Source organism: Leopardus geoffroyi, chromosome B2, assembly GCF_018350155.1.
Source record: "Leopardus geoffroyi isolate Oge1 chromosome B2, O.geoffroyi_Oge1_pat1.0, whole genome shotgun sequence".
In the NCBI taxonomy this organism is placed as follows: Eukaryota; Metazoa; Chordata; class Mammalia; order Carnivora; family Felidae; genus Leopardus; species Leopardus geoffroyi.
Window position 1 is genome coordinate 56,333,372 of NC_059332.1, and position 25,564 is coordinate 56,358,935.

The 25,564-nt window shown below is 35.3% G+C and overlaps 1 protein-coding gene across 18 annotated transcripts in view; it reads right to left on the reverse strand.

Annotated features, from left to right (window-relative positions):
* KHDRBS2 (KH RNA binding domain containing, signal transduction associated 2) overlaps positions 1–25,564 on the reverse strand; it is a 631,853-nt gene that overhangs the window by 382,048 nt on the left and 224,241 nt on the right. For all 18 annotated transcript variants that reach the window (XR_006717294.1, XR_006717303.1, XR_006717302.1 and 15 more), the window contains exon 3: positions 22,606–22,722. Coding sequence is in view for 7 of the 18 variants with exons in the window: in XM_045498652.1 (XP_045354608.1) it covers positions 22,606–22,722 (117 nt within the window). In the remaining 11 variants the exon portion in view is untranslated. The remainder of the gene's footprint in view (positions 1–22,605; positions 22,723–25,564) is intronic.

Below are 25,564 nucleotides of genomic sequence, written 5' to 3' on the forward strand. Positions count from 1 at the left end.
AAGAGTCAGTTTAGTCCTATTGATAGTACAGAAACAAAATTAGAGTCTGTGGAAGGGAAAGAAATCTTTCTAATGAATAAAATGGAAATAGCAACAAAATCTTCTGAAGAAGAGCAGGCCCTTGAAATAAACAGCTAAATGATATTTGGAAAAGAGTTAGTATGCACTCTATGAAGGAAAGTAAAATTTGTTCATGTGCTAAATCAAATATTAGAAAAAGTCTCAATAATTTGGTAGGATTTCACCTTGCAAACGGATTGCGTATAAAGTTGGAAAAGTGATTTCTCTTCATGAAGTGAAAATGTTTAATTAGCCAACTGTAGTGGGAATTTATCACATTCTAAAGCATTCTCAGGTTTGCCAAAGGCTATAGGCGTATTTGAGTTCATCAGTCCTGTATCAAAACAGTAAATCTGGAGAATCTGTATTCCATCCTGTGTTTCAATATAATCATCTTACTAGGAAAAAAAATTCTGGACAAATTATTTGTGTGCTGTATGAAAAAAATACCAATTAAGATTACTAGAACAATTATAACTTGTATGTTGTTTTGCCTATTTTCAGTTGTGATTTTTCATTAGATTTTTTTCCCTATTTCATTTTAACTAAGTTTACTGTCTTCCTTGGAATATTATCTCAGCTTCTAGTTTCTAATGCACCATAGGCAACCATCAAATTTTAACAGAAAGTCCACTTCAAAAATTTTCCAGATTCTCATTTCATCAATGCAATCTTTCAACAGTATATGCATGATATACAGATTTTTCCTATAAGATAAAATTGCTTTATTGCAGAATTTAAGTTCTTTGGTTTTTGCTGTTTTTCTGTAATAATCTTTATGTCATATGGCAGCAAAAAAAATTATTGGTGGTCCTCAGAGAGCTGGCACCAGCTTTTGCAATGAAGTAGCATAATGCCATCATCAAAATTAAGTTCCAAGAGAAACATTTAAAAGCCTGGATTCAAAAGGATAGGCTTCTATGAATTTAGAAATATTGCAAGATGCTCTGCCTGGAATATGTGAAAGAATAAATATGCAGTACCTTCAAAACAATATTTTGCATTTCATCTTAATCATGTGTCTAAGTAAGATTAGGAGAATTTATTTAAAAAAATTGTAATGTTTATTCATTTTTTTTTAAGTTTTCCAACATTTAGTCATTTTTGAGAGACAGAGAGAGCACAAGATGGGGTGCAGGAGAGAGAGAGACACACACACAGAATCCAAAGCAGGCTCCAGGCTGCGAGCTGTCCACACAGACCCCAATGCGGGGCTTGAACACACGAACTGTGAGATCATGACCTGAGCCGAAGTCAGACATTTAACTGACTGAGCCACCCAGGTGTCCCATAATGTTTATTCCTTTTTGAGAGACAGAGCATGAGTGGGGAAGGGGTAGGGAGAGAGGGACACATAATATCTGAGGCAGGCTTCAGGCTCTAAGCTGTCAGCACAGAGCCTGACGCGGAGGGGGGTGGGGGGGTGGGGGGGGAGGGGCTTGAATCCACGAACTCTGAGATCACAACCTGAGCTGAAGTAGGACACTTCACCAACTGAGCCACCCAGAAGCCCCTAGAACTTATTTTTTCAAAAGTTATTTACTAGTATGTATGTAAGAAAGTTTCATAAAAACTGAGTTTATTGAAATGTGTGTCAGATTTTCAAAAATATTAATTTATCAAGCAACTTCTGTCTACAAGAAACAACCTGGCCATGTGTTTGTGCATCTTAGTGGAGTTGGTACAAAACTACAAAGTCTGATTGTAAGAAAAACAGCAGGTTTGAGTCAAATGGTCTTGAGTTAATGTTGGTTTTGGAACAGATGCTCTTTATAAAATCTTAATTGATCATAATGACAAGTTTGCTTCCCAGTGTTCATTTTTCAGACTTAATTGACATTATCCACACTTTATTTTACTTTTTTAATATGAAATTTATTGTCAAATTGGTTTCCATACAACTTTAATTTCTTGTTTAGTTGCAAAACTGTGACTTAAAACAACACCCTACTTTGAAAAAACTACTTTTACTCAAAAATTAGTAGTTTTGTGACTATTATTTTTGGAATACTCCAATAAGTAAAGATCTGATAGTTTTAGAGATTAAGGGAAAATTAAGTTTATTATTATATTTATCACTAAAATAACAACAAAAACAGTGAAAAAAAACCTTATGGCTTCCACAACATTTTGGACCCTTATGTAAATTGAATTTTCAGTCGGCAATATATTTACAATGTAAGACTATAAACATAATAAATTTGAGATTATTTGATATAATTATTTTCTTTGCATACCTAAATAATTTCTTAAATTACTTACATATGCAAAGAATTTACTCTGCAAAATGTAAATATTGCTAAAAAAAAACAAAACCAATATTTTTTAACCTTATATCCATTGTTCTTTAAAACTAAACAATTACTTTTTCAGCATCTATGTAGTTATTTGCATCTTCAGGGCACTACAAGTTCCTTTTCTGGAGTTTATTGATCATATACCTTGACAAAAAGAATTTGTTGAAGGTGCACTTCTTATATAAAAAACACATCGGTGAGTTATATATGCACACAACTTTAATTAACATATTATTGTAGTAAATATTAATATTCTACAAAGTTTAAACATTTTTTAATATTTACTTTCCACTCCACCCATTTATCATCTTACATAACTGTGAAGGTCTCTGCACCTGCATGTAAGGAGCTAAAGCACAGACTGTGAAAATTCCTCTAAATATTTTTTTCTTAAAGAGAGAGAAAGAGACTGCATGAGGGACACAGGGCAAAGGAGAAAAGATTTTAAGCACACTTCACGCCCAGTGACAAGTCCAAAGTGGGGCTCGATCTCACAACCGTGAGATCATGACCTGGGCTGAAATCAAGAGTCAGATGCTTCACCGACTGAGCCACTCAAGGAGCCCCCTCTAAATAATTTTTTTTTAAGTTTATTTTTGAGAGAGAGAGAGTCAGAGAGTGAGTGGGGGAGGGGCAGAGAGAGAGGGAGACACAGAATTTGAAGCAGGCTCTAGGCTCTGAGCTGTCAGCACAGAGCCTAACGCGGGGCTGGAACCCACCAACTGTGAGATCATGACCTGAGCCGATGTTGGACACTTAACTGAGCCACCCATGTGCCCCTAAATAATTTTTTTAAGAAAACCATAAATTACTGCAGTCTTGTCGTATCTAAACTTATTTAAAGTCATAATTTTAAAATCAAAATGACTTACTATAGACACATTTTGAAAGCAAAATATATTATTGTAGAATTTATCAAGATAAAATAATTTATAGACATCAATCTTTCTAAACAAGACAATTAATCTTTAATGTTATATTACAAACCAAATCATTCTTTAGCTATTTAAATTCTATTTGTCATATTTTTGAATTATCAAGGGATCTAATTTCTCTGGGTTTTAAAAAATTGCTGCTTTGAGCTTTTATTTTTTCACCATTCTATTTAATTGTAGCCCTGTAAGGTAATTTAATGGAAATGTTCTATTGTGGCAATGCAAAATTTCTTGTAACAATTGTTAATTGTAACAATTAAAGTATATTAAAAGTATTTATCATGATCCTCACAAATACCAATAACACACAAATAGAAACCTGGAATACATGATCTGTACAAACAATTCAGAAAAATCTCTATTTGTCTACATATAAAAAAGCCAGAACAGCAGCAATTAAACTAAAGCATAAAACAAAAATTTATTTTACAAAAATCAATGAGTATTAAAAATCAATCATTTTCATATCTAAAAATCAGAAGAAAATTACTCTCATGATGAGCAAACATCTCTAAATTTGTCAATATTGTGAGATTCCTATACTAAATAAAATTGAAATTGAATTTTGATGGATACGTGTCCCAGTTTCACACTATAGAGATGGTCCGGCAATGGCATGCAATTCTGCTAAAATACTATGCTAATGATGATTTAAATTTTATTGTCTCAGACATTATGTTTAATTTGACATGTTTCCCTGAATCATTTATCTCAACTTTACTACTATCAACTGCTTACAAGTTTCCTCTTCCTAACTTTTATTACTCCATGAAGTACCTTTAAAGATATTGGGGTATTTCCATCTCTGGGAGGAATATTTTGTAATTACTACTTATTACTTTAGAAAATGCATTTTATAATTTTTTTGTATTGAAAAAACCGTTCTTCCATATATCTACATTTTTTTTTCTAAAAAAAAGTGTATCTGTCTCAATATGTATTTCTAAAGGACAGAGACTTATTTATTTACTTATTTACTTTCCTTATTTATTTATTTTATTTTTAAATTAAAAAATTTTTTTTCAATGTTCATTTTTGAGAGAAAGAGAGAGACAGAGTGTGAGTGGGGGAGGGGCAGAGAGAAAGAAGGAGACACAGAATCTGAAGCAGGCTCCAGGCTCTGAGCTGTCAGCAAAGAGGCTGAAGAGGGGCTCGAACCCACAAACTGCGAGACCATGACCTGAGCTGAAGTCAGATGCTTAACTGACTGAGCCACCCATGCACCCCCATTTTTTATATTTTTAATGTTTGTTTGTTTGTTTTTTATTTAGAGATGCAAGAGGGTCAGAGAGAGAGAGAGAGAGAGAGAGAGAGAGAGAGAGAGAATCCCAAGCAGGCTCTGTGCTGTCAGTGCAGAGCCCAATGTGGGGCTCAAACTCATGAACTGTGAGATTGTGAACTGAGTCAAAACCAAGAATTGGATGCTTGCCCAAGTGAACCACTCAGGCTCCACAAGGACAGTGACTTTTTAAAAAACATAGCTGCATTACTATCATCACCCACAAAAATCAACAATAAAATGTTAATTTCAATATTATCAATTTAGTGTTCATTTATCCAATTTAATTATTTGCATTTTGTTTCTTATTTTGAGGTTGAAATTAACTGCATGTATTGTGATCAGACTCGATGTTTCCTAAGTCTTTTTTTTTTTTAATTTCTAGGTTGTTCCTCAAACTGTCTTACTTCCTCACATTTTTTTTTTCTTTTAGAAGATACTAAGACACTTTTTTCCCCCCCTGTAGGGTTGTGAGAGAACAGCTTTTATTATATCATTGTTATGTTGCTTAACATGTTCTTCCTTCTCCTGTACTTTCTATAAGTTTTTCATTATATCTAAAGACTTGGTAAAAATTAGATACAACTTTCTAGCAAGTAGTTGTTATAGGTGGTATGGCATGCTTCTATCATGAAATGAAAAATATTGATGTATTCAATTCACTGGAATTATTGTCCTTACTGATGCTAAAATTGTCCTGTCTTTGAACAGGGGGAGCCATTTTGAGTTGGCTCCTAAGACTTCTGTACTTAACCCTGAAGTAAACAGATTTCCTAACTTCTATTGTGACAAGGAGCTTCAGGCTCACAGTTTTAATTTACCTACTTGTATTTACAGTTCTCATTTCTTATATAAATGATAGGATGATATACATAATTTTCTTGGCTATGCTTTGGTCATTTAACAATATAACATAAGGATAACACAGTAAACCCATTACATTTGTTTTGCACTGTAAATTACTCAGAACGAACTTATGAAAATATAATTTCATTAGTTCTTGTGTGTTACTTACAATTTAAGCTTTTTATGTAGGGAGGTAGTATGGCTGAATAAAAGTTCTTGGTTCACAGCATCTTATATAGGTTAGTTGATTATCTCTGGCAAAAACCATTGCTGAGATAGTCTGATTTTTTCCCCCTCTCATAAGTGACTTAGTATTTTTGCTTTCATGAACAAAGACTTTTTTTTTTTTTAATTTTCTTTTTTTCTTCAACGTTTTTATTTATTTTTGGGACAGAGAGAGACAGAGCATGAACGGGGGGAGGGGCAGAGAGAGAGGGAGACACAGAATCGGAAACAGGCTCCAGGCTCTGAGCCCTCAGCCCAGAGCCTGACGCGGGGCTCGAACTCCCGGACTGCGAGATCGTGACCTGGCTGAAGTCGGACGCTTAACCGACTGCGCCACCCAGGCGCCCCAAGACTTTTTTTTAAGTATTATTATTTTTATTATGGTATATCTAATACTTTTAGGGTAAATCTAATACAATTGTCCAGAATACATTGTGAACATTTTCTATATGTTCATATATGTTTCTATATGTAGTTTCTTTTATTTTTTTTAAGTTTATTTATTTATTTGAGAGAGACAGAGACAGCACAAGTAGGGAAGGGGCAGAGAGTGAGGGAGAGAGAATCCCAAGCAGACTCCATGCTGCCAGCCCAGAGCCAGATGTGGAGCTCAAACTCACAAAACCATGAGATTATGACCTGCACCAAAACCAAGAGTTGGACGCTTAACCAATTGAACCACCTAGGCAACCCTCTATAAAGAGTTTCAAGAATGCTTTTAGTTCCAGGAAAATTTTATTCATCATGGCTTTTTATTTTGCCCCTTTGCTTGTGTATTCCTTTTTGAGAACTCCTTCTGTATATATGATGGATTTCTTTGCCTGTATTCTATATACACATCCTTTCAAATTCTAATCATATTTAAATTTAAGAAATTATTATTTGCTTTTAGTTGCTCTTTTGTTTCTCCTTTTAAATTTCTTTAAGGTATAGTTGACATAAAATGTATTAATTTCAGGTGAACAACATAGTGATTTCACAATTCTATTTAAAATTCTATTCTTTTGTTTCTCTATTTTTAAGTTCATTTATTTTGAGAGAGAGAGAGAGGGTGTGCACAAGCAGGGCAGGGGACAGAAAAAGAGAGGGTGAGAGAGAATCCTAAGCAGGCTCTACACTCAGAGTAGAACCTGATACAGGATTCAATCCCACAACAGTGGAGATAATGACCTGAGCTGAAACCTAGAGTCGGACATTTAACTAAGGCCACCCAGTCACCCCTCTTTTGTTTCTCTTAATTTATTCTTTATTTCCAAAATTCATTTTACTTTTATTAATAATTCATTTTCTTTTACTTATTTTTTATATTCAAGTTAGTTAACGTACAGTGTAGTATTGGTTTTAGGAGTAGAACCCAGTGATTCATCACTTACATATAACACCCTGCACTTATCCCAACAAGTGCCCTCCTTAACGCCCATCACCCATTTAGTCCATCCCCACCCACCTCCTCTCCAGCAGCCCTCAGTTTGTTCTCTGTCTTTAAGAGTCTCTTATGGTTTGCCTCCCTCTCTCTTTTTATCTTATTCTTTCTTTCCCTTCCCCTATGTTAATCTGTTTTGTTTCTTAAATTCCACATATGAATGAAATCATATGATATTTGTCTTTTTCTGACTGACTTATTTTATTTAGCATAATATACTCTAGTCCCATCCGCACTGTTGCAAATGGCAAGATTTCATTCTTTTTCATCACCTCAGTGGATGGACATTTGGCTCTTTCCATACTTTGGCTATTGTTGATAGTGCTGGTATAAACATTGGGGTGCATGTGTCCCTTAGAATCAGCATTTTTGTATCCTTTGGATAAATACCTAATAGTTTAATTACTGGGTCATAATAATTCTTTCATCAGTCCTGTCATCTCTCTTTATGAATCTCTCTTTTCCCAATTAAATAATTTGAGGTTATTTCAATACTTCCTTTTTTTAGTTTGCTATTAAATATGAAACTACATGTTTTACTTGTTTGGTGTGCATCTTTCTGTTTTGATTTTCATTCTGATGCTTTATCATTTCTTAAAATAGCTCCCTATGTAATTCAGCCAAAATCCTTTCCTGTTGCTCATTTTTAAGTGAAGAGAGATTTTCTTTACTGTTCAGTATGTGGAGTAAACACTACCACCCCCTCTTTTTAGTTTTCCAAAAGGATAAAAAAATACAGCCTCTTGCCTTCTGAAATCTACCTTATCTGCTCAATGATCCATTTAATTTAAATATTCTATTTTTGCCTTTTTTTTTTTTTTTACTTCCTTGCTTAGTTTGGGGCTGTGCCCAGCAGCTTCTCATTGTGTAGCTCAGTCTTAGAATTTCAAGAGTTCATAGAACCTAGGCTTTCCCAGTATCTTCAGATCTTGAAGTGGACTCAATGACTTCACCCATAAATTCAGGTATAAAACACCTCTCGAGGGGCACCTGGGTGGCTCAGTCGGTTGAGCGTCTGACTTCAGCTTAGGTCATGATCTCAAGGTTCGTGAGTTTGGGCCCTGCATTGGGCTCTGTGCTGACAGCTCAGAGCCTGGAGCCTGCTTTAGATTCTGTGTGTGAGTGTGTGTGTGTGTGTCTCTCTCTCTCTCTGCCCCTCCCCCACTGCACTCTGTCTCTGCGTCTCAAAAATAAAGAAAAATAATAAAAATAAATAAAAATAAAAATAAAACACCTCTCAAGGGTCAGCTTCTATTCTTAGATTTACCTGACAAATATTATTACCTGGGCATCTGCCTGTACTTGTGCCATCAGAAACCACACTATTTTGTCTCTGCTTTCCCTCGACAAACGCTAATCTTGCAGCTTTCATTGCTTCATCTCTACCCACTTGCATTTTGAGGTTGGTGGAAGATAACTGTCATGTAGTTTTGGTATACATGCTGATTTGTTTCTAAGTATTTTGTGTTTTCTATCTTATTTGTACTGTTTTTAATTTATTTTCTTTCTACCTATATTACTTATTGTATTCACCATGTATCTTTTGTCAAAGCTCTCAGTCATATATTTTTATTGTACTTTTTAAAATATCAGGGTATGTTTACATGCATGTGGAAATGTATGTGCAAAATCAAACTAGTAATGCTCACTGGCAACTCGTTTTCTTAAAGACATTAGTAAAACACCTGTTTAAAGAAATTAATGTTCAACGGAGGGTTGCTGGAGGGGAAATGGGCAAGGGATGGGCTCAGATGATGTGTATTAGGAGGGCACTTGTGATGAGCACTGGGTGTTACATGTAAGCAATGAATCACTAAATTCTACTCCTGAAATTAATATTACACTATATGTTAACTAACTTGAATTTAAATAAAAACTTGAAACAATAAAATACATAAGTAAAAAATAAAAAGAAATTAAAAAAAATTAATTAACGTTCAACTCTTAACTAATCACTTTCGCAGAATGGGAAAAGTTGCTTGTCAACACATGGGATAATTCACAAGACTCTCTGCTTTAGAGTAATAAGATATGTCTGCAAGATAACCAAGATTAAAAAGTTATAATTTTTATTTTTCTCTTGTGTCGTGAAGTTACTTGCTCCAAGCTATAACTAGAATTCTGTTAAATTATTTGAACAAACAATAAAAATGGTAATATTTTATGTGGAGATGGATCTGGCAAATTTTATCCTTAAACTAAAGAGTTTAAGCCCTCAAAAAGTCAAATATGGTCACAAAGTACAGTATAATTCCACTAAGTATGGGTAATAGTCCCTTATATTTTAAATTTTTTTTAACGTTTATTTATTTTTGAGACAGGGAGAGACAGCATGAACGGGGGAGGGTCAGAGAGAGAGGGAGACACAGAATCAGAAACAGGCTCCAGGCTCTGAGCTGTCAGCACAGAGCCTGATGCGGGGCTCGAACTCACGGACTGCGAGATCATGACCTGAGCCGAAGTCGGATGCTTAACCGACTGAGCCACCCAGGTGCCCCTATATTTTAGAAATTTTATATAATAATTACCCAAATCTTATTATTGGTAGCATATACTTTAATAATATTAAAAATATAGAAAAATTCATAACCACGTTTTAGTTAAAAGACACAATAAAATATTTGGGATAGCAATAATACTTTTTATCAACATCAATATGACCAACTATCATTTATTACTTCACATTTGGGAGAGAAGAGTGTTTATTTGTTTGTTTGTTTATTTGTTTTTTAACATAGATGATGTATGGCACTAGACAAAACCTTCAAATAATTTATAAAACATGCCTGATTTATCTAACATCCTTCTTATGAAACTGTTTCATAAAATGTATCAATATTTTTAAGTAAACTACATCTATCACCTACTATAGTGTCTAAAAAATTTATGAATCACTAACATCATGAGGAAAGATAACTAGGGTTAGAAATTAATTTGTAACTTCCATGCAATAGGCCATGAAAGACAAACATTCTCCACATTAACGATCTAAGTACATCTATCCTCTATAACATAAAATAGCCGAGTGGTTCATCTGCATTCAATGCCTCTAATACGGCATGCAGGAGAAAAAGATCAGAAATCTAAGCAGCAAAGAGAAAGCAGGAGTATGAGATATTACCAGACTTGTGGATTTTCATAATAAATCAGTCTCTAAGATTTTCCCCTAGTAAAGCAATGATATGAGATATGATGTGACGCTCACAGATTACATCTTGGATAAAAATCTATTAATATTATACATAGATTTTGCATGTTTATTTATTTTTAGGTGAAAGTGCATATGCAGATATAAAATACTTATAGTAAGAAATAAAATTCTTTGAGTGAGAGAAAAACAGACATTATCTTTTGAAATAAGCCCTCCATCTTTCATTACAGGGAAAGACTCCTTACAGTCCCAACAGAAAGAGAGACATTGAACTTAATGCCCAGAGTTTAATTTTACAGTAGAAGAGAAAAGAAGAGAAAGCAGAATTTTTTTTTGGAACAGCCACAAGAGATTCACCACTAAACTGTCAGAGCTGAGAAATGGGAAATCTGTTTTAACATCAGATGCGAGGGAGGAGATGAAGACTTTTAATATCACCACTCCGGTGCACCAGCAATAAAACAGGGATCTTGCAGCATCTGTTCAAAGTCTGATGTAATTCTTTGGTGAGTATTCCCTTAGAACAATATAATTTTCTAAAGTATCAACCCTAGAGTGTGCAATTCTTCAGAGAAGGTTAAATTTTCCTCTCAGTTATAGAGATTTGAAAATGCCACTGCTAATTACATGGAAATATTAGACGCTTCATGAATCAATTTGGTAGAACTATTTAAATTGATGCAGATGGCTTCATTTATCTAACAAATCTCATCTCTCTGGCTTGGGAATCAGAATCTCCAGTTTGCATCTGAACTCTGGTAACCTAATTTAGGGCACTGTTGAAAAAAAAAAATTCTCCCAAACCTTAATTTAGAAATGATTATTTGCAGAATGAAAAATGAATAACCAATAAAATAGTCTTTCACGGAACTAATAGATGTCACGAGTGTCGAGTAAACCATACCAAAAATCAGAAAGTAAATTTATGACCAACACGTTAGGAATACTTATTTCTAACTTTCTAAAAAAATATATAGCCCTGTGGCAAATGTATTATATTAATGAAAAAGATTATATTAACGTCCTTGTTCTTTAACTTTCAAAGAATAATTCCCAAATCCTCTATTGTGAAATCATATCTCCATACAATGACATATATGAATCTTTACAGCAGCCTTATTCATAATAGCCTAAACTGTAAACAATCTATAAATAATCATCAAAAAATGGGTAAATTTTGGTGTAGCCACACAATGAAAAACTTCTCAGTGATGTAAAGGAACAAACTATTGATACATGCATCAACATGGATAATCCTCAAAAACATTATGTCAAGAGAAACAACGCAGAAGCAAGCTATATAGTGTGTAAATTAGTTTATGAAATTCTAGGAAAAGTTAAAAGATGGTAACAGAGAGCAGATCAGAGATCTCCTAGGACCAGAGTGTGAGGCAAGGCCCAAAGGACATTTTTGGTGTGACAGAAACATGCTCTATCTTGATTGTGATGGTACAAGCATGACTATGTACATTTGTACACTTAAAAGTGGTAGATTTTCGGGGCACTGGGTGGCTTAGTTGGTTAAGCATCAGACTTTGGCTCATATCATGATCTTACAGTTTGTGAGTTCAAGCCCCGCACTGGGCTTTCTGCTGTCAGCACAGAACCTGCTTCAGTTCTCTGTCCCCCTCTCTCTCTGCCCCACCCCCACTCATGCTTTCTCTCTCCCTCTCTCTCAAAAATTAATAAACATCCAAAAAATTTTTTTTTAAAAAGTGTTAGATTTTTGCATATGTGAATTATACCCTAATAAAAGGCAAAAAAATATGATCTAGGCCTGGTGGCTTTAAAAAACAAACAAACAAACAATGGCTAGAGGTAAAACATGTGCACTTAAATGACATTTTTGGTTTATAGCCTTAAGAATTCATAGCAATGTGGAAAAACTATTACACTTGCAACTAAACATACTGTGACCAATTTTCTGACCTATAAACCTAGAGGGATGAAGAAAAACTCTCTCCTCTTAAAGAGGAAACTCTGGGCTCCTAACACAGGCAGACTTCCCCAAAAGCTCATGCTGCTGTTCCTCTTGCCCTAAGAACAGGACTAGGGTTAGAAAGTGGTGACCTTCTTCCCTGTATGAGTTGTCATGAAATGCAGACAACTGTTACACCCCAACATATGGGCTGTTAACTCAGGGACTCCCGGCACAGGGTCCCTTTCCCCTTTTTCATCCATCTGGGGTGCATACTGTCTGTGATAAACAGCACACAGGTTGGATGAAAGCATTTTCACAAATAAATTATATCTAAACTACTCAGTTTTTTTTAATTAAAAAAATTTTTTTAATGTTTATTTTTTTTTGAGACACAGAGCATGAGCTGGGGAGGGGCAAAGAGAGAGACACAGATTCTGAAGCAGGCTCCAGGCTCTGAGCTGTCAGCATAGAGCCCAACACGGGGCTCAAACCCATGAACTGTGAGATCATACATAACCTGAGCCAAAGTTGGACGCTCAACCAGCTGAGCCTCCCAGGAGATCTTTTTATTTAAAAATTTTTTTTAACATTTATTTATTTATTAGTTTTTGAGAGACAAAGAGAGACAGAGCACAAGCTGGGGAGGGGCAGAGACAGAGGAAGACAGAATCCAAAGCAAGTCTATGCTACTCAGTTTTAAAGAGGCTAGATCATGATGAAAAATCATGGTCAACTCAATCTTTTATATCCTGCAGGTAATTTTATATTATTTAAAGTAATTTGGATCCATTTTCTTCTTACCTTGGGTGTAGCAGTTTAAGAAACAGCAAGATAAAATTTAGTAAAGTCTATTGCTTCCAACGTTATGGCTCCTTGAAATTAATCTGCCAGTTTAAACAAAGTATTTTCATGAAACTGGTCCTCCTATTTATGTTTTCTTTTTTACCTCATATAATTAAATATTTCCTAATAATTTCCCAGTAATCTCAAGCAAACTACTGTCTCTTGGGCAACAATATATTTTGGTTATAAGAATTAATGAACTAAATAAACTAGCATCTTTACTTTCTCTGCCAAGATTATATAAGCCAATGCACACGTGCATGTGTATGTGTATAATATGGAAACACATAGTTTACACCTCTGATCAATTCAGTAAAAATTAAGACCACACCACAGTCACCTTCATAATATTAAGGATTCCTCAAGTTTAATTATTACGATCCAGATTATTATGTTAAAGATATAGAATTGCCCATAAAACATAATTCTGCTTTATCCATATTATGAATTCTTCCTTAAGACAAATGATAATCAAAATAAAAGTTTCTACATGCTTTAAGATTGTTATAGTTATAATTATTTTTAAAATGTGGATATCACTTTTAATCTAAAATGTATAGAATTGAGATCCTAAAAATATTCTTTAAAATTATTTTAATGTTTATTTTTGAGAGAGAGAAAGACAGAATGTGAGTGGGGAAGGGGCACAGAGAGAGGGACACAGAATCTGAAGCAGGCTCCAGGCTCTGAGCTGTCAGCACAGAGAACCAAGTGGGGCTCAAATTCACAAAGCGAGCATGACCTGAGCCGAAATCAACTCTTGACCGACTGAGCCACCCAGGCACCCTGAGATCCTGAAAATATTAAGTCAGCCCAAGGAAGGCTGTGTCTGTTTAGTTGATGGCCTCTTATTCTTTACTGTTTATTCTCCTGGTTTGGTAGTGGTGACTGTTGACTTAGTTCGATTTAAGTAAATATGATGGTGGTGCTGCTGAGGAAATAAATATCTCTCACATATTTCAGTAATATTCAGGGAAGTAGCAATGAGAGCTATTCAGTATTCAAACACTGGAAAATTTTTCCTGATTTTAAATAATTTTAGCTCTAAAATTGTTTTAAGGTAGACAGGTGAAAGGAAGAAAATTAAGAAAAATGGGGGGAAATATCCCATAAAAGTGCCGAATAACTGAAATAATTTTTTTTCAAAACATGCAAAATATCAAAAGGAAGAGAAAACAGTAAGCCTACTATCGAGAAAGAAGCAGCAGCAAATACAGGGCTTAATAAACTTAGAAATGTGAACATAAAAACTGCTGCAGATATTCCAAGTTTTCTAAATCAAGGGTTACATTTTTTTGTTTTGTTTTTGACCCCATAGTGATGAGAAATTGTAGCTGTTTAGCAACTATATACCTATAGGTTAGGCATGCCTTATCTGGGGTAAACTACATGCAAGAATACTGGCATACATTCACAGTTCATCTCAAAACCCTGACCTCAAAAGCAAAAAAAATTAAATGTTAGTATTACCAAAATTAAAACAAATGCTGTTTGCACAGAAAGTATGTGACACAATAAATATCTATGCAAGTAACATTTCAACAATAAACATACTAACAAGAAATGTAGGGGCGCCGGGGTGGCTCAGTCAGTTAAGCATCTGACTCTTGATTTAGGCTCAGGTCATGATCTCGCAGTTTGTGAGACTGAACCTCACATCTGGCTCTGGCCTGACAGCACAGAACCTGCTTGAGATTCTATCTCTCCCTCTCTCTGACCCTCCCCTGCACTCTCTCCCTCTCTCTCTCTCTCTCTCAAAATAAATAAACTTAAAAAAAAAGAAGTTTAGGTAATTTCTGATATTTAGATATTAAGAAAGACATACATGGAAGTGTGTCCTGTACTGACTTGTGGTATGGTCACTCCTGTAACTAGGTTAAGTGCTGGTGACAAGCAGTATTGGACAATTAGAAGCACAGTTCACAGAGAATGCCTTGTGAATGGCATCCCGGGAAGTATATAAAACTTTGTCTCAGCCACTAAAAGTCAAGTGGTGCAATTGATTGTGTTCATAGCAACATACATAAAATTTCATTTGTATCCTGGCTTTTTCATTTTTCTTGGTCTTTTTATTTAAATTTTTTTTATGTTTATTTGTTTTTGAGACAGAGAGAGACAGAGCATGGGTGGGGGAGGGGCAGAGAGAGAGGGAAGCACAGAATCAGAAGCAGGCTCCAGGCTCTGAGCTGTCAGCACAGAGCTCGACGTGGGGCTCGAACTCACAAACCGTGAGATCATGACCTGAGCCGAAGTCGGTTGCTCAACCAGCTGAGCCACCCAGGCGCCCACCGCCTTTTTTTTTTTTTTTTTTAACATTTTTTTAATGTTTACTCGGTCTTTTTTTTTTTTTTTTTTTTAATTTTTTTTTTCAATGTTTATTTATTTTTGGGACAGAGAGAGACAGAGCATGAATGGGGGAGGGGCAGAGAGAGAGGGAGACACAGAATCGGAAACAGGCTCCAGGCTCTGAGCCATCAGCCCAGAGCCTGACGCGGGGCTCGAACTCACGGACCGCGAGATCGTGACCTGGCTGAAGTCGGACGCTTAACCGACTGCGCCACCCAGGCGCCCCTACTCGGTCTTTTTGATTTCAATTTTGGTGAACCAATACAGAAAGCAAAAGTGAACTCAGTAATATTATCCGTTAGACTAAGGAGTTTGGCTACTTTGTCCTTCTCTGGGCTCTGTTTAGCATCATGAACCATAACCAGAAAAAAGAGCTCTCTACTTTTTATCAAGGGTTGTCAAGAGCTCAAACAAAATTTCAAGTATTTATGACAACACTATTCAACTACGAATGATTCGTGTATTTATGGCTGATAAAACTAGATTACTATTTAACTTTTGAATGGTTTGTGAAATTAAAGAAAACAATAAGGAGAAAACAGAGTACAAAGTCAAAAACATCACTGCAACTAATGAAATTCAAAATCTGAATTAGTGCTGATAGTGCACTTAAGTGCAGGATTTTTCTCTTTAACATTACTCCGGTCCCATTATCCTCTTAATTGTATCTCTAAATTCCCCAAGCTGCACTAGAACAAGTAGTCCAAATTTCTCTTCAAAGAACATCTATTGGGGTCAAGTTCTAACAATTTAAAACAAACATGCAACACTATCTTTCTAAAAATGTACAAATAACAACCTTCCATCTAAGGTTTTTCTAAGAGTTAAAAACCATAATTTTTTTTTTAATTTTAGATCACCATTCTTACTTGGTTTGACATTAAAATTACCCATAAAACTAAAAATGTAGTAGTTCTTACAATGAGCAAAATAAAGTTATTTGGGAAATTTTTCTTTCTCATTTGACCTATTATACAGACCCAATATATTCATTGTCTATCTGTGTGGGTCTATTGCTTTGCTCTGGTGATTCTTATGTGTCTACTGGAATTTGTAATGTGTGGGCAGAGCGAAGATTGGGTCTAGTTTAAAAAAGCAAAGCAAATATTAATACTTAAAAAACATATGTTGAGAGGGATAAGCCAACTAAACATATATGTAGCACTAAATATTATAAAATATATTAATAGTATATGAATGCATATCAGTAAATTGAATCACCTTAGGATTCTGCTTAGAAATTCTTCCCTAACATAGGAAACTGGTAAAGAAAGAAGTCAATGGGTAAATAGATTGCAGGTAACCTTGATGGTAGTATACTGTATAACTTGATCCCTTATCTAAATTCCACCATCTGTAAGAAAGTTAAGAAATGATTGATGAAGCAACAAACTCAGTTAATGTTCTCAGCACAAAAATGCCACATGGTCCTTTTCTTGGCTACAACAAACCTTCAACAATCTGACCTGGTCGAAAGGAGGGACTAAGAAAGAAAACTATCCCAATCTTGGTTTGGGGCAGTACATTCCGTATGGTGCAATACCTTCCCCTTCTGGGATCTATGTAACATCCCTGACAAAATGCCATAGCACTCATTTTCGCAGGTTGTAATAAAATTAAGAAACCTTACAAAGAAATAAGAATTACCTAACCACTTAACCTTGATTGAGTCTCTTGGCATTAAAGTAGACATTCAAAGGTACAAAGGCCTTAAACCAGCTTTATGACTAGCTTAATACTTTTTAAGTCAAACATTCTGGAAATCTTTGAATTGTCTTTCTTGGAAGCCTTTTCTCTTACTGGCAACTTCGAAACAGAACTTTGACATATGCTTCAAAATAAGGTGCAGATAAATAACAAAATAATCAAAACACCAAATACACAAACTCACACAAATCCCCAGAAATTTTCAAAGTCTGTAGTAATTGCCATGAGAGGGCAGCAGAAACACAAGAGAACAAATCCAGTATTTGGAAAATTGCTCACAATGTTGAGAATCTTTTAATTTTATAAATAAAATTGTAGGAATATGTTCCAGTCATCTAATGTTATATAAGTAACCATGTCAAACTTAGTTGCCTAAAATAACAAGCATGTTACTATATGCATGGATTCTGTGGGTGAGGGATTTAGACAGAGGACAATGGGGATAATGTGTTTTGATCCCAGAGCCTGGGGCTACACATAGGACTCCAACAATCTGTGATCACTCAAATGGCTAGAGGCCAATACCATCTGGAGAGTTCTTTACTTGCATGTGTAATGCCTGGGCAGGGATGACTCAAACGCTGGGCTCCACTGGGATTCCCCACTGGTACCTACACAAGGCCTCTCCATTTAACTGGCTGGAGCCTGCTTTGGATTCTGTCTCCCTCTCTCTCTCTCTCTCTCTCTCTTCCCCTCCCCGGCTCGCACTCTGTCTCTCAAAAAATCGACATTAAACAAAAATAAAAATAAAACATATATATAATTTTGATTCACAACATGCAAAACACTGCCACCTCATGCTCTGTCAATGAAGCTTATGAAGACCAGAGCCTGGATAGATTTATGGAATTTGTTTTGTTTTGTTTTCATTCTTAGGTCAAAGCCCACTGCAATGAATGACAAATTATTTACACATAAAAGGGTTGAAGATGTTAATGTAAAAATTATTTCTCACTAGTGTGATGATATATTTCACTCTTCAACTCAAACCTGACTATATTAATTGTTTGGTCACTTGGAGTCGTAATATATCATAGGTTGATATAACCTTGTGTTGGTTCACCATTAAAACTGGTTTCCTTGTATTCTCATAAAATATATGTTTGCAATCCAGTGTTCCTTAGCACATGTGCCACTGCTCAGGTGTAACCGTTTAGTCTGTTAAAATCTAATTTCTCAAAATTCAGATCCAAGAAACAGACGAATGCAGTGAATAAATAAAAAATAAATTTCCACCTATCTGTAATTTCTGATATACTCTTTGTCCTTCACAAACTCAAGTGATATTTAAGCAAAGAATAATGCTTACTCCCCTATCTCTGTTTGAAAGTCACGATTGGGCTAAGCATTCTTTCCTGCAGAGGGGAGCTGAGAAAAAAATATTGTTGATCTACGGTGCAGTTTATTACGGGGCACAGCTAAAATTAAAATCATGGTGTCTGGGCTCTTGATTTTGTGGGATTACAAGTTGCTTTGTTGTTGGGGGTGTTAAAAAGTTGAAACAGGAGTCTACATAACCGATCCCAGCCTGACTGACAGGCAGTGAGCAGAGCCTCTCCCCTTCAGGATTTGAGAGACTAACAGTGCTGTTTGATGTGAGGCATAGCCCAGAAGCCAAATGAGAGAAGGATGATTGGTACAGGGTTCACACCCACCAGGCAGCAGCATCACTTTGAAGGTTTTCGGTTGATTTTATTGTTGATGAAAATCAAATTGCCATGAAATCAGAAAGGATTTAGTAAAGTAGCCATCACCCAATACAGAAGATACATTATAAAATAGAAACTGCACATGATATTAGCACATCAAAGAGAGAAAGGCTTGCCTAGAGAATTATCACACAGTTTCACATAAAACTCCACCAAATGGCACTTTACTTTTAACATATAATAACCAGCATGTTCTAAGACTACCTGCCAAAATTTCAACCAAGCTTATTAATAGAAATGCCAGAATACCTGTCATTACAACATCATTTATTTGCAACATGTCTATTTGTGATTTCCATTTAAGGACAATGGAAGTATGCAAGAAATTTGCTTTGATGCTTTCCGTGGTTTCTTCACTGTTATCGGGGTGACTGGCTTTTGTCTGATTTTCTCTAAACTCTCAAACCTTTTCTCTTGAAGATAATATGTTTGCTCCTCACTCTTTTCAAAGATAAGCCTGTAGACCACTGCTTCCTCTGTTCTCCCTCACCAATCTCTGCCATCAGCATCACTAAAAATAGCAACACTCTATCCGAAGCTACAGTAAGTTACCCCTGAAGATTGCTCAGAAGCAACCGCTAGTGAAGCCGGCAGCTGCATGGTTATTTCGAACTGGCTGGCCATATGGTGCATGAGGGACGTAGACTTTAAAGAAATTTCTGAACTGCCAGTTAATTTCCTGAGATATTTTGAAATATCGCAAACATGCTGTATATATTACCTCCTAATTTTCTCTAAGAATACCTTTATCATCACAATTTAAAAGCCAGCTTCTGTTCAAGCATTCCTGCATAGTTTTAGGTAAAATGTGAGTTCATATATTCGGTGATCTGACCACTACAGGAATAAATATATGGTAGGATTTTGCCACTGGTATTGCCTTGGATATTACCACATTTCACTTTGTTTTGGCTCTGTTTCCTTTCTTTGCTTATAGAGTTATTGGCTCGGTATCACGAAACTAAAAGGAATATTTCCCCCAAATCCATCAAAACCAAAATAACACAAATAAAAACATTAAACTTGGTAGAATCTCTTTACTACACTAAACCACTAGAACTATTTTCTATACCATGCAATTTTATAATGATCTTAGAATAAATCTTAAAATGTCATGCTTTGCTAAGGATGAAAACGTCTTATTAGAATTATAAAATTAAATGAGTATGTCACTCTTTCCACCTACTAATTCAATGATTGATGCTTTCTTAACTTTTTTTTAAAGGAAGTGTTAAACAGGGGTGCCTGGGTGGCTCAGTCAGCTGGGTGGCCGACTACAGCTCAGGTCATGATCTCGTGGTCTGTGAGTTCAAGCCTTGCGTCGGGCTCTGTCCTGAGTGCTCAGAGTCTGGAGCCTGCTTCCGATTCTGTGTGTCTCTCTCTCTGCCCCTTCCCTGCTTGCTCTCAGTCTCTCTGTCTCTCTCTCTCAAAAATAATAAACAATAAAAAAAATTTAAAAAAAAAAGAAAGCGTTAAACATATCAGGATATTTAAATTAAAAGTTTTGTGAGGGCTTGACTCATGTCTAATATTTATTTTCTATAGAGCATGATATTTAATCTACATGTAAGCACATAGCAGAAGTACAAGACTTTTGCATTGTTATTTTGTCCTGACTTAGACAACTACCCAAGTATCTCCTTTTTGTCGTGAAGCAAAGATCAAGTTTAGGACATACATTGTGTAGCATCTTAATACCAGAGTCAACACAGAAAAACAATCCGTATTATTTCAATCCATAATAATTATTAAATTGTGCTTATTCACTTATTTATTATCTGTCTCTGCCATTGGAATGTAAACTTTAGGAGGAGACTATGGATGACACTTAGTGTGACACATAGCAACAAATACTTCTGCAATTAATGCATGAATATATTCCTGTGTGGCTGGAATACATACATACATACACACAGAGATACTTCCACAGAAGAATCATATGAGTTTTATTTGTTAAAAGAATAAAATCACATATAAAATCTTTCTTCCTGATCAGGTCATGTTGGGAAGAGGTAAAACAGCAGCATAGTAATCAATGTTTTAACAAGGATTTATTTTTTTATTTTAATAAAGTGTTTACTAAGGTGAACTTTTGCACATCCACATCTGTGGTTTTATGTCATCTTTGTGCCCACCACCCTTGGCAGTTAAGATCTTATCTAGATTCTATAAAATGTAGCTTACAGTGCAATACATTATTGTTGTTCTTTTTTTAATATTAAAAAAAATTTTTAAATGCTTATCATTTTTAAGAGAGAGCACAAGCGGGGGAGGAGCTGAGACGGGGGAGACATAGAATCTGAAGCAGGCTGTAGGCTCTGAGCTGTCAGCATAGAGCCCAACGTGGGCTCTAACCCATGAACCCTGAGATCATGATCTGAGCTGAGGTCAGAGGCTTAACCGACTGAGCAACCCAGGCACCCCTATTGTTGTTCTTAAATGTTCTTATTTTCTTTCATTTTGTAGAAGAACAATGAAAATAGTTGAAGCATAGGCAAACATGATGGATCACCCAAAAAGTAAGCAATGAGAACGTGGATTTCAAGCAACAGCTAATGTTAGTAAATTAAACATAATGGAAACTTAATAGAACCAAATTTGTTTCCTCCTTGATTTTCAAATACTTATGCTGGTACCTAACAGGAAAAAAGGCATCCAATGTACAACTTTGTGAACAGAAAAAAAACTTCCAAATATATGGGGAAAAGCAATAAATACTCATTTACTTTGAAAGCTACGGAGGAAGGGACTACACAGATACTCTGAGTAGGCAAAGCTGACAAGGATATTTCTCCAGCTGGTGGGAGTGTACAGTTTAATGAGAGAAACCAAACATTTCAATAAAATACATTGTGATGAGAGGATTTAGCCTGTCACAGGAGTTCAGGAAATCCCTGTTGGGGAGATGATGCCTGATCTAACTCTTAAGAAAGTTTGAAGAATATAAAAAGCGCACAATATGAAGTTTACATTGTAAGATTATGAGTGACATTTCTCCCTATAAATTTATTCAAGATTTCACATTAACAGTTAAAAGGGAGAACTCCCAAACAATTTTCTAAGTAATTCCCATATTCAGAAATAAATGTTTGAAAATTATATTTTCCATGGTAACATACTGAATCAGAAAAGCATGGCCTGATCAAATAATACTACCTTAACACACCCACCTTTTCTCAATGAATCTTAAAGGATCCTTTATGAATAAATCTCTATAAATGGTTGTTATTTTTCCAAAACAGTGAATTCTAACACATTGAAAATTGCTTTCACTTTATAAAATGGGACGATGATGTCGTTCAGATATGAAGGAAATCATTTCAAATATCAAAGTTCATATATTTCTTAGCTTATTTGTTCTTTTGAGGTCCGGTGAATTGAAACATTTAAGAAAATAAGTGGAATTCTCTTAGATTTGCAGATGAGTATTTGAAATTGCTTTAGATAAGAGGGCCAGAGTGAAATGGAGCAAAGAGATAAAAAGAGACAATGATATAATGGATGTGATTAGGTGACATAGTTGAAGAGAGAAAGGGGATCCAGACAGGGAATTAAAGAAAATGGGCATAGACATATAGAAACATCCTACAGAAGACACAGAAAAAGTGAAAAGATTTGACAACAATTTACACAAAGGACTAAAGAGAATAAAGATATGGAATTACATGTTCTGGGGAAAAAAAGGCGGGTAATTGATTTTTACGAAAATAGAAGAATCAACAGGGAGTGCAATAGGGTGGTCCCAGAAGGTGAAAAATCATAGGAAATGATGGGACAACAGTGCAGATATGCTTGTAAGTTTGGCCATCAGTGTTACAGGTAACCTCCTGTATGTGTTAAATATCAAATTCAAAGTTCAGTACCTTTGCTTTATCTCTCATTGATCCTTTGCCCAGGATAGACATTTTAGCACCTGTTTCTTCCTGTAGTCTCTTCAAGGAGTTTCCTCTTGGTCCAAGCAATTTCCCCACAAAATTGAACTAGGAAACAAAATCAATAGAATTCTGTTTTAAAGTAGAAAAAAGTAATAATTTGCACCAAAAATAAATGATGGGCTGTGGGCTTTTCAAACCTTACCATGCAGAAGAGAGTTATGCCATTCACACACACAGAGACACACACACACAAAACTATTTCAGATCTTCTCATCTACGATCCATTTTAAGAAGGATGCCTCTTCCTAAAAGACTGCCAAAATCAATAATATATTGAACATACCATATACTTACATAATCAAATAAATAAATCACTTACAAAAAAGAAATTAGGGAGGAGCACAATGGTTACAAAATTACTAAAAGCTTTTTCTCTCCAAACAGATTATTGAAAACTACACATATACAGAAAAGTTTAAAACACTACTGATAGTGCATACATACAAAACAGTTTCTCTAAACAGGAAATTCTAGAGGGTCTATTCAGTATGTTATTCTTCCTAAAACATAGTTAAAAACAAGTGAAATAAAAGCAGTATATTGTCAGTTACTAACATACTCCACACCAAATGACTTGAATAATCTTTCACCTATTAATTTAAGAAATAGAAAGGGCTTTGGGGTGCCTGGGTGGCTCAGTCGCTTAAGTGTCCGACTTCAGCTCAGGTCATGATCTCAAAGTCTGATTCGATGGTTTAAGTGCGCATCGGGCTCTGTGCTCACAGCTCAGAGCGTGGAGCCTGCTTCAGATTCTGTGTCTCCCTCTCTCTCTCTGCCCCTCCCCACTCACGCTCTGTCTCTCTCTCTCTCTCTCTCTTTCCCTCTCTCTCTCAAAAATAAAGAAATAAATTATTTTAATAAAATAAAAAATAAAAAGGGGTTAGAATGCACCAAAAACCGTAGAATGCACCAAAAGCTGTGTTGGGTAAATGAAAAACAAAGATAAATAAAATTAAGTAACTTCTTTCTAAACGAGAGTTTTTCTCTATATATTTTAAAATCCATAATCCTGTAGTAAGAAATACACCCTACTGAGTGGTGAAAGACTAAATGCTTTTCCCCTAAGTCTAGGATAAATTCAAGGATGTCTGCTTTCACCACATTTATTTAATACTGTACTGAAGTGTGGATTGTTGTAGCTATAGGGAAGTAGATAAATAGAACAGTACAAAATTCAGAAAGACTACACTTACAAGGTAAATTGATGTTCAGAAAAAGTGCCGAAGTAATAATATTTGAAAAGCAAATCTTTTTAGCAAATGGAGCTAGAACATTTGGATAATCATATGCAAACAAAACAAAACACCAAAAGAAAACAAACACACAAAAAAACTTTTCTGTCCCAACTCGCTTTTAGGCAAACTTTATTTTGAGATCTACCGTAGATCTAAACATGAAATCTAAAATTATAAAAATTCTAGTTAGAAAGCATAGAAGAATGCCTTTGCAAAGTTAAACTGGGAAAAATTACTTAATATGAAGCAAACAGCACTCACTAAAGCTTCTGATGATCCCAAAACCACTAAGATACTGAATAGACAAGCCACAGATTGGGAGACTATATTCCCCGTGTATACATCTGAAAAATGATTAGTATCTAAATGTAACACTGTATGTTAACTGACTGGAATTAAAATACAAACTTTAAAAAAAACTAGTATCTATGGGGTGCCTACATAGCTCAGTCAATTAGCGTCTGTCTGACTCTTGACTTTGGCTCAGGTCAAGATCTCACGGTTCATGAAACTGAGCCCTGCGTCAGGCTCTGTGCTGAGAGCCTGGGATTCAATCTGTCTCTCTCTCTGCCCCCTCCCTGCTCTCTCTCTCTCTCTCTCAAAAATAAATAAATAAACTTTTAAAAAAAGATTAGTATCTAGAATCTATAAAAAATTCCATCAAGTCAATAATTAAACACACATATATCAGAATTACTAAAATAAACAAACAAACAAAGACCAAATATTGATGAGGATAAGGATGTGGAAGTACTGGAGCAATTACTGTTAGCAGTTTAAAATGATACAACTACCTTGGGAAGATTGGCTATTATGTATAAAGTTATACATGGAGTTCTGCTATGACCTAGCAATTCTACTTAGGTATTTAACCAAGGGAAATAGAAGCACATGTTCACAAAACAACTTGTACAAGAGTGTCCATAATATTTTACTCACAGTCACCATTAAACTATAAATAAACCAATGCCTATCCAAGGAGAAAAGATCAACAAGTTTATACATAAATAGAAAGGGATAATTCACTGATTAATATAATGGCATGGATATATCTCACAATTATGTTGAGTGAAAGAAGCCAGATACAAAAAAAGTATATCACATTAGATTCTATTAATACAAAGTTCTAGAGGCCAAAATAATACATAGTGGTAGAAGTCCTAAGAGTGGTTGCCTATGGAAAATAGAAGGCCAGGATTGGACTGACGGGCAAGTGATTTGAAGGAAACATCTGGGGTGATGGAAGTGTTCTATATTGTGTTGAAAGTATAGGTACATTCTTGTCAAAACTTATCAAGTTGTACACTGAAACCTGTGCATTTCACAGTACGTAAATAGTACTTTAATTAAAAATGGAGGCGAAATTAGAAGGTTGAAAACATAGAAATATTTAAGAACAGTATCATAGCTAATACTAATTGCAGGCACTTCTACATAGGAATTTCACTAGACTTTTAGGAAACACATCATTCCAATCTATGCAGATGTTGGAGGAGTCGTCGAGATATGACTGCCAATTGACCCACAACCTGGACTTTGGCAAGCAGAGGCTCTTTATCCCCTCCCTTATCCTTGGAATTTATGTTCCACCCACTGTTCCCACAATCGGAGCCACTTTAAGGACACAGCCTTTAGACCATCTGGACTGTAAA